Source organism: Protomyctophum parallelum (genome assembly GCF_964188405.1).
Source record: "Protomyctophum parallelum genome assembly, chromosome: 22".
NCBI lineage: Eukaryota > Metazoa > Chordata > Actinopteri > Myctophiformes > Myctophidae > Protomyctophum > Protomyctophum parallelum.
Window position 1 is genome coordinate 14,780,435 of NC_139714.1, and position 15,093 is coordinate 14,795,527.

General features: G+C 43.7%; 1 protein-coding gene across 1 annotated transcript in view; it reads right to left on the bottom strand.

The window, feature by feature from the left end:
- LOC310853683 (thyrotropin-releasing hormone-degrading ectoenzyme-like) overlaps positions 1–15,093 on the bottom strand; it is a gene marked incomplete at both ends in the record, with an annotated part of 235,628 nt that overhangs the window by 37,643 nt on the left and 182,892 nt on the right. Inside the window, 3 exons of the mRNA XM_083758078.1 lie at positions 7,524–7,579; positions 8,027–8,160; positions 12,220–12,308. Of these exons, the coding sequence (XP_083614204.1) occupies positions 7,524–7,579; positions 8,027–8,160; positions 12,220–12,308 (279 nt within the window). The remainder of the gene's footprint in view (positions 1–7,523; positions 7,580–8,026; positions 8,161–12,219; positions 12,309–15,093) is intronic.

Here is a 15,093-nt window from a genome sequence, read left to right on the forward strand (position 1 = left end):
ACCACGATGAGAGCATTAAAACAGTTCGACTCCATGAAACGCGTAACCCGCATTTTAATCAAATATTCTACGCTGCCGAGATTGTTTTATTACCTTTAGAGCATACGCTGCATTATTTTTGATCCGTGAAAATCCGGCGAAAAAAGGTTCCTCCGTTTGTTATGAACGATCGCACCACCCGCCATCTTGGTGCGCCGCAAGACCACAGCACAAGACCCGCCTCCACGAGACGTTGTACCCCATTCGTTGGCATTGGCCTCAATTTCCCAGAAGCCCTAGCAGCCCACAGCATGTGTTGATTTCCGGTTTCGTCATCATAACATGAAGGTCTCGTCTCTATAGCTCCGCGGCAAAGACAGAGTTTATGTTTAATTATTACAATACGGCGGATTAAACACATAAAACAAAAGGCGGGAATGTTGTATAGTAAGCACCATCGAACCCTCATGGATTAAACAATTAGCGACCGTCAAACTGTTTTAAAATAAGTTGAAATACGGAGATACGAGGTTTCTGTGCCGACTGCCACGATTATGCCGAAACCTCTGGGGAATATCACCTTGCTCTCTCTGTGTGTGTGTAAGTCGTCCGGTCAAGGTATGTGTTCCCGTCTTTTCCTTTGGGGTTGGACTACGCAGCCACGCAGACACCCCCAGGCTTTGGCTACACAGCCAGACACCCCCAGGCTTTGGGGTTTGGCTACACAGCCAGACACCCCCAGGCTTTGGGGTTTGGCTACACAGCCAGACACCCCCAGGCTTTGGGGTTGGGCTACACAGCCAGACACCCCCAGGCTTTGGGGTTGGGCTACACAGCCAGACACCCCCAGGCTTTGGGGTTTGGCTACACAGCCAGACACCCCCAGGCTTTGGGGTTTGGCTACACAGCCAGACACCCTTTTCCTTTGGGGTTGGGCTACACAGCCATACACCCCCAGGCTTTGGGGTTGGGCTACACAGCCAGACACCCCCAGGCTTTGGGGTTGGACTACACAGCCATACACTGTTCCTTTGGGGTTGGGCTACACAGCCAGACACCCCCAGGCTTTGGGGTTGGGCTACACAGCCAGACACTGTTCCTTTGGGGTTGGGCTACACAGCCAGACACTGTTCCTTTGGGGTTGGGCTACACAGCCAGACACCCCCAGGCTTTGGGGTTGGGCTACACAGCCAGAAACCCCAGGCTTTTGCATCAGGCATCCGGATCTGCGTGGATGCTTAGCATGCTCATGTTTTAGTTAGTTAGTTAGTTTGTTTGTTTGTTTATAGTCCAGGCAAACTACCATTTCACATCAACGTAATTTTTAGGCAGCGGTGGCCGAACGGTTTGCGGAGCGGTCTTGATATCGGAAGGTCGCTAGTTCGTATCCCCGGACCGGCACGTTAAAATTACCACCGCTGAAGTGCCCTTGAGCAAGGCATTGAACCTCTACCATGAAATGTTCTATGAGCAGGGCCTGGCTGTAAACAAGTTCTTGAGCTTAGTCCAGTTACATAGTTACATAATCGGGGATTATATATAGTTATGAGATGATAACCTGATGATTGTATTTATATATATATATTATATGATCACGTGGTTATGCTTATATACAGAGGTGGGGACTTGGACTCGAGACTCGACTTGGACTCGAGTCCCGATTTTGATGACTTTAGACTTGCTTGATCAAATCAAAAATAGACTTGGACTTGCTTGGGACTTGAATGCCAAAGACTTGAGACTTGACTTGACTTGAACGCCAAGGACTTGAGACTTGACTTGACTTGAGCCCTCTTGACTTGAACATTTTCAAGTCACTTAATACCTTACAGCATCTGATTATCTTTTTTATGACATGTAAAATAGTTTGGTATTTGTATATAAAGGGATGCCGCGGATCGGATATCGGGGCGATATCAGCCAAAAAACGTGATCGGGATCGGATCGGACTACAGCGAAAATGACCGATCCATTCCAAGCACTGCAAGCACTCCACTCCAGTCCATTCTAGTACTCCACTCCTCCAGGACTTTATTCCTCCAGCAGTGTGCGCTACAGAGGCATTGGCAGCCCCAGTCACACTTCACAGTGGCAGTCTTGCACAGTGCAGGCTGCTAGGCTAGCCACTAGCCATTACTGCGCGCTGCTACTCAGTGTGGAGAAAGCCGCATTGACAGCCGCTCCCGCATGGGAGTATTATTATATATTATAAAACAAAAAAGACCCAACAGCCGAGTGCAAAAATGGATTCGCCACCGTGGCAACAACAGCAGCAAAGTTTCAGCCTTAGCTCAATGCAAGCTAATCTTTAGCATTGATTAGCGTCAACATCTTAGACGAGAGACGGAACAGCACAACAAGCTGACAGCTGAGCATGACGACATGCTCATGTTCTTAAAATGATATATCCCCACAGTCCCCAACAGTTGGTTGACAAATATGACCGCTGTTTGTCAATACTTATGTGACAGACCATGCTATGATGCTAATAACTGCTTAAGTGCTAACCAATGCTTAAATAAACAGACGTCACTATTTCCATTGTCACGGACAGACAGTGTGCTGTGTAGCTGTAGGACAGTATGCACGGTTTGGGGATCAGGGGTCCCCACTCCCAGCCAAATGATAGGTTCCATTTGTACACTCTAAATTGACATTGATTTTACAAAATAATAATTTGGGGTCACAGAGATACAAATTGCTGGGTCCTTAAAATTTTGTGCATAATGTGCATAATAATAATAGTATGGATAAAAAAAGGCATAGAATACAATAAAATAAATTTGTCACTAGAACACTTCCACATTTGAAGTATAGGCTCAAGTTAATAAATGGGTCAGTTATTCTCAACCTATACTCATGTGGAACTTGTTTGTTGACTATTATTCTGGGGAGGTGTTGTTCTCTGTTTTGAGTAATAATATTATCACTTGATCAATCCTGATTCAACATTCCAGACTATAAAATCTGTAATAAAAGGTAAAGATAAAAAAAGTCTGACAGATTTGGGAAAGCATAGAGCGACTTAAATATGTGCTGGATCGGATTGGATCGATATCGGATCGGTATCAGTTATCGGATCGGTTTTGATGATTTTAGATCGGTATCGGATCGGGAGTGGAAAAAGTGGATCGAGGCATTATGTAACATTCCTCTTCTACCCTGGATTTGAACACCTTTTCAGTGCAAGTAATGACATTTTACCATTGTAATAATAATAGCCTGCTTGCTCAGGGGAAACATTTAATTTGTGTCTCGGTGAGACATGACCTTTGACATGATCTAAATGGCTCAATAGATGCTCATGATTTATGTAAATCTTTACATATCATTAATTAGTATTATGTCTTGGTGGGACTTGTTTGGGACTCGAAACAAAACGTAAGGACTTGGTTGGGACTTGAAACAAAATGCTTAGGACTTGTTTGGGACTCGAAACAAAAGGTAAGGACTTGGTTGGGACTTGAAACAAAATGCTTAGGACTTGGTTGGGACTCGAAACTAAAAGTTCAGGACTTGGACTTGCTTGGGACTTGAATGCCAAAGACTTGAGACTTGACTTGACTTGAGAGCAAAGACTTGAGACTCGACTTGGACTTGCAACATAGGGACTTCCTCCCACCTCTGCTTATATATATATATAATTATAATATATCATGAATAGGTTACATTATACAGAGTGCTGATCAGTTCTTTCAGCCACAGGTCTGATCTGCTGTGGTGTGTGGAGCGGAGACCCATCAACCTGTCTGCCCACCCCCTCGTCACCAGGAACCAATCCGCTCTCAGAGGACCAGCCTGGGAACACTACTTAACAGCAGCTGTGCCGCTTGATCGTTGGCATTGTCTCTCAGTCACCCATACTGTGCAGTACTCTGTCCACGTCGGAACTAGTTAACGCTCAATAGTCAATACTGTGTGTATTCTGTGTTAGGCATAGGCCTAGTTCACCTGTGGGGAGCACCCAGAGCCTTTACCTGTCTCATTACCTGAGGGTACCAGTGATTATATATATATATATATATGTAGAGAGGATAATATATATAATGTGAACGGAGTATGGGAGCGTGTTTATTGTAACCTTTTGTTAGGCAGTAGGTAGAGTAGGGAGTTTAGGCAGTTAAATCTTGTGTAACCCCTCTTTTCCTTTTATAGATTAGGTTTAGGTAGAGGGCTCAGTTGATCCAGAATAGGGCTAGATAGTTTTGATTGTTTTGCTAAGTTGCCCCATACAGCCGGTTCCCCTTGTACTGTTCCTCGTATAAACATTGTGTAAAGGGCTCTACCCTTATTTTGATTTGGTTGGAAACCCTTAACTATCGTTATTAGTCGCTTACAGGTTGCCAGGACAGAAGGAGGTAGATATATATATATATATAGAGATATAGATATATTCCACTGCTTACATATAGAGATATAGACGTATATACTATGTGAACTGTGTGTGAACCACCTTCTGTCCAGTTGTGTACACCTTATCATCTTGCCGGGCAATAAATAACAACTCTTATGTCAGCCGTGTTGCATCCTCTTCTTGATATACCCCTAGACATTCAAAGGGGAATGTAACACCTGGGTAAACATAGTACCTTTCCTTTCCTTAGTCCAGTTACCCTGGGTAAACATAGTACCTTTCCTTTCCTTAGTCCAGTTACCCTGGGTAAACATAGTACCTTTCCTTTCCTTAGTCCAGTTACCCTGGGTAAACAAAGTCTTTCAGGTTCTTTGATTAAATTGGCACGAGTAGCGAAAAAGAACTTCAGCATTTCAGCACAAAGCCACATACATATAAGGAAAAGAAGAACATTCCTCAAGGGCATTCGATTAATTTCCATCAAAGCTTTAAGGACTTGGCATCCTCTGCAAAAGAATCTCCATGGCCATTTTATTTGTTCTTCTTTGAACGGCTACAGGCAGAGGAGAAGAACGGCCTCCCTCACTGCGTGTTCGGAATAAAGACTAATTAGGCCCGACACAAAATGTAGGTTGACCCTTGACCGGTGCAATAATGGCTATGCAGTTATGCGGGGACACCTATTGAGTGGCAAACAACTATGTCCTGGCCTTGACTGCAGCCCATACATCCAGACAGAAAAGTCTGATTTCATTAGCCCATTTAGGCCTGAAAAAAAATGTCTTCTAAATCCTGACAGTCTTATGAAATAACATATGTTTCTATAGGCCTATATCACTCAATATTTCATGTCAAGGACCCCAAAAATGATCTGTAATTGTTCTATGAGCAGGGCCTGGCTGTAAACAAGTTCTTGAGCTTAGTCCAGTTACCCTGGGTAAACATAGTACCTTTGCTTTGCACTGGTGCTTTGGCATGGGGGGGGGGGGGGGGGGGGGTCGGATCAACATATGGAATGAATTCTGTACTGGCCATATAAGGAGCATGTCTTGAGTGTACAGGGTTTGATGAGGTCAGATCAACATAATGGAATGTCAGAACAGAGTCACACAGTCTAACACACACACGCACGCACGCACGCACGCACGCGCACGCACACACACACACACACACACACACACACACACACACACACACACACACACACACACACACACACACACACACACACACACGCACACGCACACACACGCACACGCACACGCACGTACGTCATGCCATCCAACCGTTTCTCAACGGTCGTCCTAAATCTTTTTATTTTATTTTTATTTTTATAACATTATGTTTTCTTTAGTTAATTCATCATTAAATTAATAAGTTAAAGTTCCAGTCCTAGTATTTATTAAAAATGTTATTTATTTATTAAATAGTACATTAATACAATTTAATATTAAAATATTTTTTAACACATGCACAATGAAAGGTTTTATGGCCCTGATTCACCAGGAGAATGGATGGCTTGGTTCCAGGCTTAAAATAATTGATATAAAATCATTTCTGAATTCTCTATGGGACAAAATGGATGGCATCTCTATCTGTGGCACCACAAAATGGCCGCCGTTGCTATGCCCTATTAATTCCCCCCCCCCCCCCTCCCCCCTCCGGGAGTTGTGTGTCCAGGCATTGTCCTTAACGAGCTCATTAACTTGTTAACATCGTTAAGGGAGAGTTAATTGGTTGTCCATTTGTAAGTTTATCATTGGCTAGGCTCAGTGGAGTGCTAATGACTACTGAGTGCACGCACGCACGCACATGCAATACTGTACATACGCACGCACACACATACAGAGAGACGGTTACTCAACTAGCCCTGCATGTACCTGTACAGTACATGACGCTGAGCTCAACCAATCAGCTTTGAATGCTTGTGTGAACATGACCAATAATATGATGGGCATACAGTATATATGTATATACTCTCCTTACAGAAAGAGAGGAGGAGAATTCAATCATGTACACACAGTGGATTTATGGATTAACCCATTCTGACCTGAGATCAGATTCTACAAATGTCTTCTACATCCCGACAGTTTTCTGGAAAAGCTATGTTTCTATGTCAGTCGTTCTTCGATTAAAAATAAATAAATAGCAGTCCTACAAGCTCATAGCGCGCCACTCGGTGGCGCGCTATGAGCTTGTAGATCTGCTATTTTTCAATAGCTATAAAGCATAGCATAATGCTAACACCAACAGGGGTTCCCGCCCCAAAATGGGTTAAAATGGATTATAGGGCAGGCTGGATACAGACGGCCTATAAAAACCTCTAAGGATTATGTAAATAACCTCAGGTTGAATTATGTATTCAGAGAGACACATGTTAAAGCATGACAGATCTGCTAGAACTATTAACCCCTTGAACCCCGGACATCCCTAACACCCCGTTGTGAGTTTAAAGGTGGACAATGTCAGGAATCAGGATACCAAATTTTATCCAATCAGGGATAAGAACTGGATAAAGATTAAACAAGTGAATATTGGAAGTGATGACCCGTGGCTATATATTCTCTTGATTGGCTCCTCCTGTCCACATGTGGAAGTGTCCTTGGGCAAGACACTGAACCCCACACTGCCTCCAGTGAGACACTGAACCCCACACTGCCTCCAATGAGACACTGAACCCCACCCTGCCTCCAATGAGACACTGAACCCCACCCTGCCTCCAATGAGACACTGAACCCCACCCTGCCTCCAATGAGACACTGAACCCCACCCTGCCTCCAATGAGACACTGAACCCCACACTGCCTCCAGTGAGACACTGAACCCCACACTGCCTCCAATGAGACACTGAACCCCACACTGCCTCCAGTGAGTCGGTCGGTGTGAGCTCGCCACCGTCGGTGTGTGAATGTGGGAAGTGAGGACGCTGGCGTCGAATGTTCGCCGCTTCACCTCCCGATGTATGAATAAATTAACCTTCACCTCCCAATGTATGAATGAATGAACCTTCACCTCCCAATGTATGAATGAATGAACCTTCACCTCCCAATGTATGAATGAATGAACCTTCACCTCCCAATGTATGAATGAATGATCCTTCACCTCCCAATGTATGAATGAATGAACCGTTGTAAAGTGCTTTGATGTAATTCATTATTACCTAAATGTAATTAAATGTAATTAATTATTACCTGGCCAAGTTGAAGGCGTCGTCAATAAGCCCTGCCCTGTTGCCAACGGAGATCATCTGGAGAAACAAACAAACAAGATCGATGGAGAGTTACTTCATTTGCTTCATGTGTGTTTGTTCTGTCCGACAGGCATTAGGCCGACACCCGACCCTAAACCTAACCCTAACCCTAATCCCCCCTACCCTAAACCTAACCTTGTGTTAGGTCCGACAGGCATTAGTCCCACACCCTACCCTAAACTTAACCTTGCAGGGAGCCACAGGTTAGTTTTAACCTGCCACGGGTTAGTTTTAACCTGCCACGGGTTAGTTTCAACCTGCCACGCATGTCGGGAGTGACGGTGTTGTCGAACTAACGTCTGTCGGACTGTTATGTCTAACCAACGTGTGATGAGAAATCATATAGAGGTGTGTGTGTGTGTGCATGGTTGCGTGCGTGCCTGGTTGCGTGCGTGGTTGCGTGTGCGTGCATGGTTGCGTGTGTGCGTGCGTGTGGGCGGTTACCTCATGCTTGTTGTGAAGCTGTTCAATCAGCAGTTTCCAGTTGTGGAGGTCGTAGTTCACCCGGAAGTAGCCCGTCTGGTTGATGTTGCCTAGCAACCAGGTGTCCTCCTCCATTCCACCAACACTGTGGTTCTCTGGGAGACACAAACATCTAAACATCAACCAGGTGTCCTCCTCCATTCCACCAACACTGTGGTTCTCTGGGAGACACAAACATCTAAACATCAACCAGGTGTCCTCCTCCATTCCACCAACACTGTGGTTCTCTGGGAGACACAAACATCTAAACATCAACCAGGTGTCCTCCTCCATTCCACCAACACTGTGGTTCTCTGGGAGACACAAACATCTAAACATCAACCAGGTGTCCTCCTCCATTCCACCAACACTGTGGTTCTCTGGGAGACACAAACATCTAAACATCAACCAGGTGTCCTCCTCCATTCCACCAACACTGTGGTTCTCTGGGAGACACAAACATCTAAACATCAACCAGGTCTCCTCCATTCCACCAACACTGTGGTTCTCTGGGAGACACAAATCCATAAAGCACACACACACACACACACACACACACACACACTCTCCCATGTCTGTACCCGAGTTTATCTGTATTTAATATTCCTTCAATAGAAAAATATATATTGTCTCTGTCGGGTGGAAACCTCATATGTCCAACATTTTTAGGATTCAAGTTCAGAGATAGCAAAAGGTAGCTGAAAACATGTTTTAGCAGCAATGTTGTACAGTATCTTTAAGGCCTATATTCATAGTCTGGATTTCCGGTGGTGAGGTGACCACCGCTCCGGTGGTGAGGTGACCACCGCTCCGGTGGTGAGGTGACCACCGCTCCGGTGGTGAGCTGAAATAACGTTGAGCGGTGGTGAGTAAAAACAGAGAGAAGGGCTGGAGCGGTGGCGGTGGTTTGCTCTTCACCGTGGCTCGTGACGTCATGTTGTAGTTCGGTGGTCACCTCAGTGACGTCATGTTGTAGTTCAGTGGTCACCTCAGTGACGTCATGTTGTAGTTTGGTGGTCACCTCAGTGACGTCATGTTGTAGTTCGGTGGTCACCTCAGTGACGTCATGTTGTAGTTTGGTGGTCACCTCAGTGACGTCATGTTGTAGTTCGGTGGTCACCTCAGTGACGTCATGTAGTTCGGTGGTCACCTCAGTGACGTCATGTAGTTCGGTGGTCACCTCAGTGACGTCATGTTGTAGTTCAGTGGTCACCTCAGTGACGTCATGTTGTAGTTCGGTGGTCACCTCAGTGACGTCATGTAGTTCGGTGGTCACCTCAGTGACGTCATGTTGTAGTTCGGTGGTCACCTCATTGACGTCATGTTGTAGTTCGGTGGTCACCTCAGTGACGTCATGTTGTAGTTCGGTGGTCACCTCAGTGACGTCATGTTGTAGTTCGGTGGTCACCTCAGTGACGTCATGTTGTAGTTCGGTGGTCACCTCAGTGACATCATGTTGTAATTCGGTGGTCACCTCAGTGACATCATGTTGTAGTTCGGTGGTCACCTCAGTGACATCATGTTGTAGTTCGGTGGTCACCTCAGTGACGTCATGTTGTAGTTCGGTGGTCACCTCAGTGACATGTTGTAGTTCGGTGGTCACCTCAGTGACATCATGTTGTAGTTCGGTGGTCACCTCACCACCGAAAATCCAGACTATGTATGAGCCTTTAGTCACACTTAACCACTTTCACAAAAGGTTGCGTGGTGAGCTTGTGGTCTGCTATTGCGCAGCACACTCTTGTACGACAAAGTAGGGCATTACGCTACGGAAACGCAAAATAAAACACCCAAACAAAACAAGCTAAAACACAATAAGCTGACATAATGTAAATATGAGATTTCTGCCGCACAACAATGGTATTCTGTGCAGCAGATGAAAGGGGGAAAAACATTTAACATTATTCCATTTTGACCTGAGATCAGATTCTAAAAATGTCTACTTAAAAATGACAGTTTTCAGAAAAAGCTATGTTTCTACCGTATGTCAGTCGTTCTTCGATTAAAAAAAAATAATAGCTGACCTACAAGCTCGTAGCGCGCCACTCGGTGGCGCGCTACGAGCTTGTAGAGCTATTTTTCAATAGCTAAAGCATAACATAATGCTAACACCAAAAGGGGTTCCCGCCCAATATGGGTTAAGCACAAAATTGTTGAATGAATCATGTTTTATCTCTGGCATGTTTCCTGCAGCTCCTCCATTTGTTACAATAACAACATGATGGCAATTTGATTAAATAATAATCATTATTAATCTGTTCTGGGAAAGATGATGGTGTGTGCTCAAACAGGACACCCAGAATGATATGTTTTTGAGTTAAAAGTGTTCCCTTTAACATTATATATTTAAATATTTGCAGAAAGTTTTTTTTTTTTTTTCAATGAGCTTGCATTTCTATTTTTGAAAAGTCAAAGTATAAAATACTGAAAATAATAGTTAAAATATGAAATGACACGGATGCTTTCCCGGTTTTAAAGGCTTTAACCTGCTATTCTGGGCGGGAACCCCTTTTTTAGTGTTAGCATTATGTTATGCTTCAGCTATTGGAAAATAGCAGATCTACAAGCTTGTGGGTCTGCTATTTTTTTTAAAACGACTGACATAGAACCATAGCTTTTTCAGAAAACTGTCAGGATTTAGATGACAATTTTTTTAATCTGATCTCAGGTCAGAATGGGTTAAGTGTACTACAGAATTGTTGAATGAATCATGTTTATCTCTGGCATGAACGCTGCTGCTCCTCTCTTTGTTACCATAACAACATGATGGAAATTTTATAAATGATAATCATTATTATTTATTTATTTTATATTTTTTTTATCCCACGATTTTGTAACCCATTTTTCACCCCTGTGTCAATCATCTAATGTGATCCTGGGCTCTACACACCCTCCGCCAACGTGGGGAGAGCAACGGACTTGAACTCATGTTTCCTTCATGCCTGAGTGTCCAAGTTGCTCCTCAGTTGATAATCATTATTAATCTGTTTAAAAAATTATCTTTCTCTCTCTTTCCTCGTATCTATCTCTCTCTCTCTCTCGCTCTCGTTTTAACAGAGTGGGCGTTGTCTTTGTTTAGTTTTGTTCAGCGATGCATGGCAGGGTTATTGTAACTGTAATTGGCCCTGTTGGTTTGTTTGTTAGAAGGAGAAGTAGAACATATGGGCATACTGTATTTTCATGACTACGGTTCAATGGACTATAGCTGTCAAAAAAAAGTTAAAAGTTCTGCCATTTTGTTTTACTCGAGGAAAAGTACAAAATGTACTTAAAGTACCCGAACGTATATAGAGTGTCGCGGTCCCTCTCCATTTCATGACGACGCCAGGCCCAGGAAATAATTCCTAGTGCTTTTTTCCCATAGACATTTCAAAAATAATTTATTTAAAGACCATTTTAAGCGTCGTACGAAGCCAACTCGAGTTGTGACAAATCATGATAACAAATAATTAGATGTAATAATTGTTGTTTTTATTCTTTGTAATTATTTGTTTGGTCCAAAATATTGTGTTTGTTGTCATGGTTGGACACTTAAAAGGTCTTTAAATAAATACTTTTTGAAATATCTGTGGGAAATTATTGGGAATTATTTTGTTGTTTTCATCGACTAAAACAAAGACGAAAAATGTTCGTCGACTAGCTATTTCCACTGAAAAAAACAAATGGAAACTAAGACTAAATATATTGTCGATTTCGTCGACAAATAAAAACTAGACTAAAATGTCAGGAAGGGACTAGTGGACAAGAGATCCAGTATAAGTTATTTTACACTTGGTTGATCTACAAGCTCACAAGGCGTCTAAAAATACACTCCAAAATACATTTTAGTCGACTAAATCAACTGTAGATTTAGTCGACTAAAATCTTATGACATTTAGTCGACTAAAACTAGACTAAAACACTAAGACATTTCCAGGTGACTAAAATGTGACTAAAACTAAATGAAGTTTCAGTTTAAAGACTATGACTAAAACTAAAATAGAAATTTGCTGCCAAAAACAACACTGTTTCCTGGGCCCTGGCGTCGTCATGAAAGGGGGAGGGACTGCAACGTGTGTGTGCGTGTGCGTGTGTGTGCGTGTGTGCGTGTGTGCGTGTGCGTGTGTGTGCGTGTGTGTGTGTGTGTGCGTGTGTGTGTGTGTGCGTGTGTGTGTGTGTGTGCGTGCGTGCGTTACCTGTCTTATTATGGATCCATAAGAGAGTCTCCGTAAAGGTGCTGGTTGAATTTCCGAGAGTCAGAGAGAGCGGGATCTGCCACACAGAGCTACACACACACACACACACACACACACACACACACACACACACACACACACACACACACACACACACACACACACACACAAGTTAAGACCATGCCTTCTAGATCAGTATTTCTCACACCACTACAGTTCTTTCAAAATGTTTCAAAAATATCTGATGTAGCCTACTAGCAGGCGGTGCGGTGCGAAGTGATGCGCAGTGAGCTTACATCTGCTATTCAGGGATTTGTGTGTTCTAACTAATGTCATACTATATATATACGTTGTGTAACATCCAAGAAAATCTGGGGGGGGGGAGAAACGTGATGATTGAGGTGATAATTGCCACTGATCATGGAAGTATTTCACACATTAATATGGGGGAATGTGTTAAGCAGTGTGTTGTTGCAGTTATTTTGGAAAAGTATCTGCCGGTGTGAAACACGACATAAGAGCCGATTCTACTCTACGGCTCCGAGACATGGACGCTTTCAAAGAAACCAGAGAAACGGTTGGATGTCACTTACACCCGCCTTCTAATGAGAGCGCAACATCTTCTCGTCTTGGAAGAGCCGCCCATCGACTGATCTAATATACGGCAACCTTCCCTGTGTTTCTACACTAGTCCACCCATCGACTGATCTAATATACGGCAACCTTCCCTGTGTTTCTACACTAGTCCACCCATCGACTGATCTAATATACGGCAACCTTCCCTGTGTTTCTTCACTAGTCCGATCCAGAAGAACACAGTTTTCCGGCCACTGCTACAGAGCTGACCATGAGGTTATATCTGCCCTTCTTCTCTGGAGTCCTGCTTCAAAGCAGACCAGAGGTAGAAAACTGTCGTTCCCCTGATGTCATCGCTAGGGACACATGATGTCATCGCTAGGGACACATGATGTCATCGCTATAGGGACACATGATGTCATCGCTAGGGACACATGATGTCATCGCTAGGGACACATGATGTCATCGCTAGGGACTCATGATGTCATCGCTAGGGACACATGATGTCATCGCTAGGGACACATGTCATTGCTATAGGGACACATGATGTCATCGCTAGGGACACATGATGTCATCGCTATAGGGACACATGATGTCATCGCTATAGGGACACATGCATCAGTAAAGCAGGAACTGGGGGGTGGTAATGAAGGACCGGGAAGTCTGGCGTGGCGAACTGCGGTCGAAACATGATGACGACGATGATGACATTTCCAGCCCCCCAAGGCTCAGAGGAATGAGGTCGTGCCTGGCTTGAGCGAAGGCATCACTCGCCCCGTTAATAAATCTTAGCGAATGGGAACTTATTACCCGGTGTGTGGAGTTTATTTTTCCCTGCCTTGTTTTAGATCCCTCAGTTTGTCTGCCTGGTGCTCAGCGCTGGAAGACATTCATTCATAGGTGGGCGAGAACACACACCTTCACGGGGGAGTTGGAACTGACGTCCATTCCGACCCACAAATCTCACTTTGCATCTAAAAGCGCGTCATTAAGTGGCCTCCTGGTACCGCAGCGGTGGCTTGTTATAGACGACAGAATGTCCTTCACCACACGCATCCATGAACAGGTGGAGCTTGTATAGGTCTGCAGTGTGTGCCACCAGGCAGCACGCAACTAAGTATAAATCGGATACAAATCTAACTACAATATCTAACGTAGATGTAGTTCAACAACTACTATTTCTTCCTAATTATTTTCCATAACATAATGTCTAATCCTAATCCCAACCGTTTGGTAAGTGTAAACCTAACTAAACCTAAAAGTATTTTAAACCATAAAACAATGAACCATTTATATTTTTAACCTAGTTTTTTTCACCCAGTGCCAATTGTCTAATGTAATCCTGGGCGCTACACTTCCTCTGCCAGCAGTTGCACCACTCAGTTCACACGGGTGTGATTTTTTTAAATTCTGCTCCACTATATCTTAAAGGAAAACATTGATTATTTCAAAACCACTTCAGATATACTTTGGCAATGTGAAAATAGCCGATCTACAAGCCCACAACGCGTCACAAAGCACAGCGTTGCAACGCATTGTGAGCTTGTATATTGGCTATTTTTGCAACGTATTTTGTACAACGGAGTAATAGGACATTCATACATTTCAAGAATTCAAACAAATAGGCCTAAAGTTGAATCGTGGAGATACAAGTATATTCTGGCCCGAAAGCAAACCTAGAAAGGTATGCAGCTCACACCGTGGCAGGGTCTAAACGCGTCAGCCACCATCATGACAAATACTTCATATATATTCATGTAGGTCTTTTTTTACTGAAGGGAATATACATTTATCAAAGTATAATTGTTGCTGTCGTCGGGCAGGTACCTAACTCCATATTTCAATTATTAACGAGAGTCTGTGACTAAATGATAACTGCATTGGATCCTAGTAACGTAAAGTTATCGTTTAGCCTTTTCCTCTGAGGTTTCCATGCGACAGCGAAGATATCTGGCTTCTGTACTTTCTTAACCCATTCTGAACGGGGACCCATTTTGGTGTTAGCACTATGTTATGCTTTAGCTATTGAAAAATAGCAGATCTACAAGCTCATAGCGCGCCACCGAGTGGCGCGCTACGAGCTTGTAGGTCTGCTATTTTTGAAAAATCGAAGAACGACTGACATTTTTTAGAATCTGATCTCAGGTCAGAATGGGTTAATCAGACCAGTGTGTGTCCAGTGGAAACCTCGTATGAATCTGATCTCAGGTCAGAATGTGTTAAATAGCTCTCAGGTAAATGGAGAGCCACTCTCAGTTCAAGATGTGAGTGCACTGTCAAGTCAACCCTTCTGCTTGA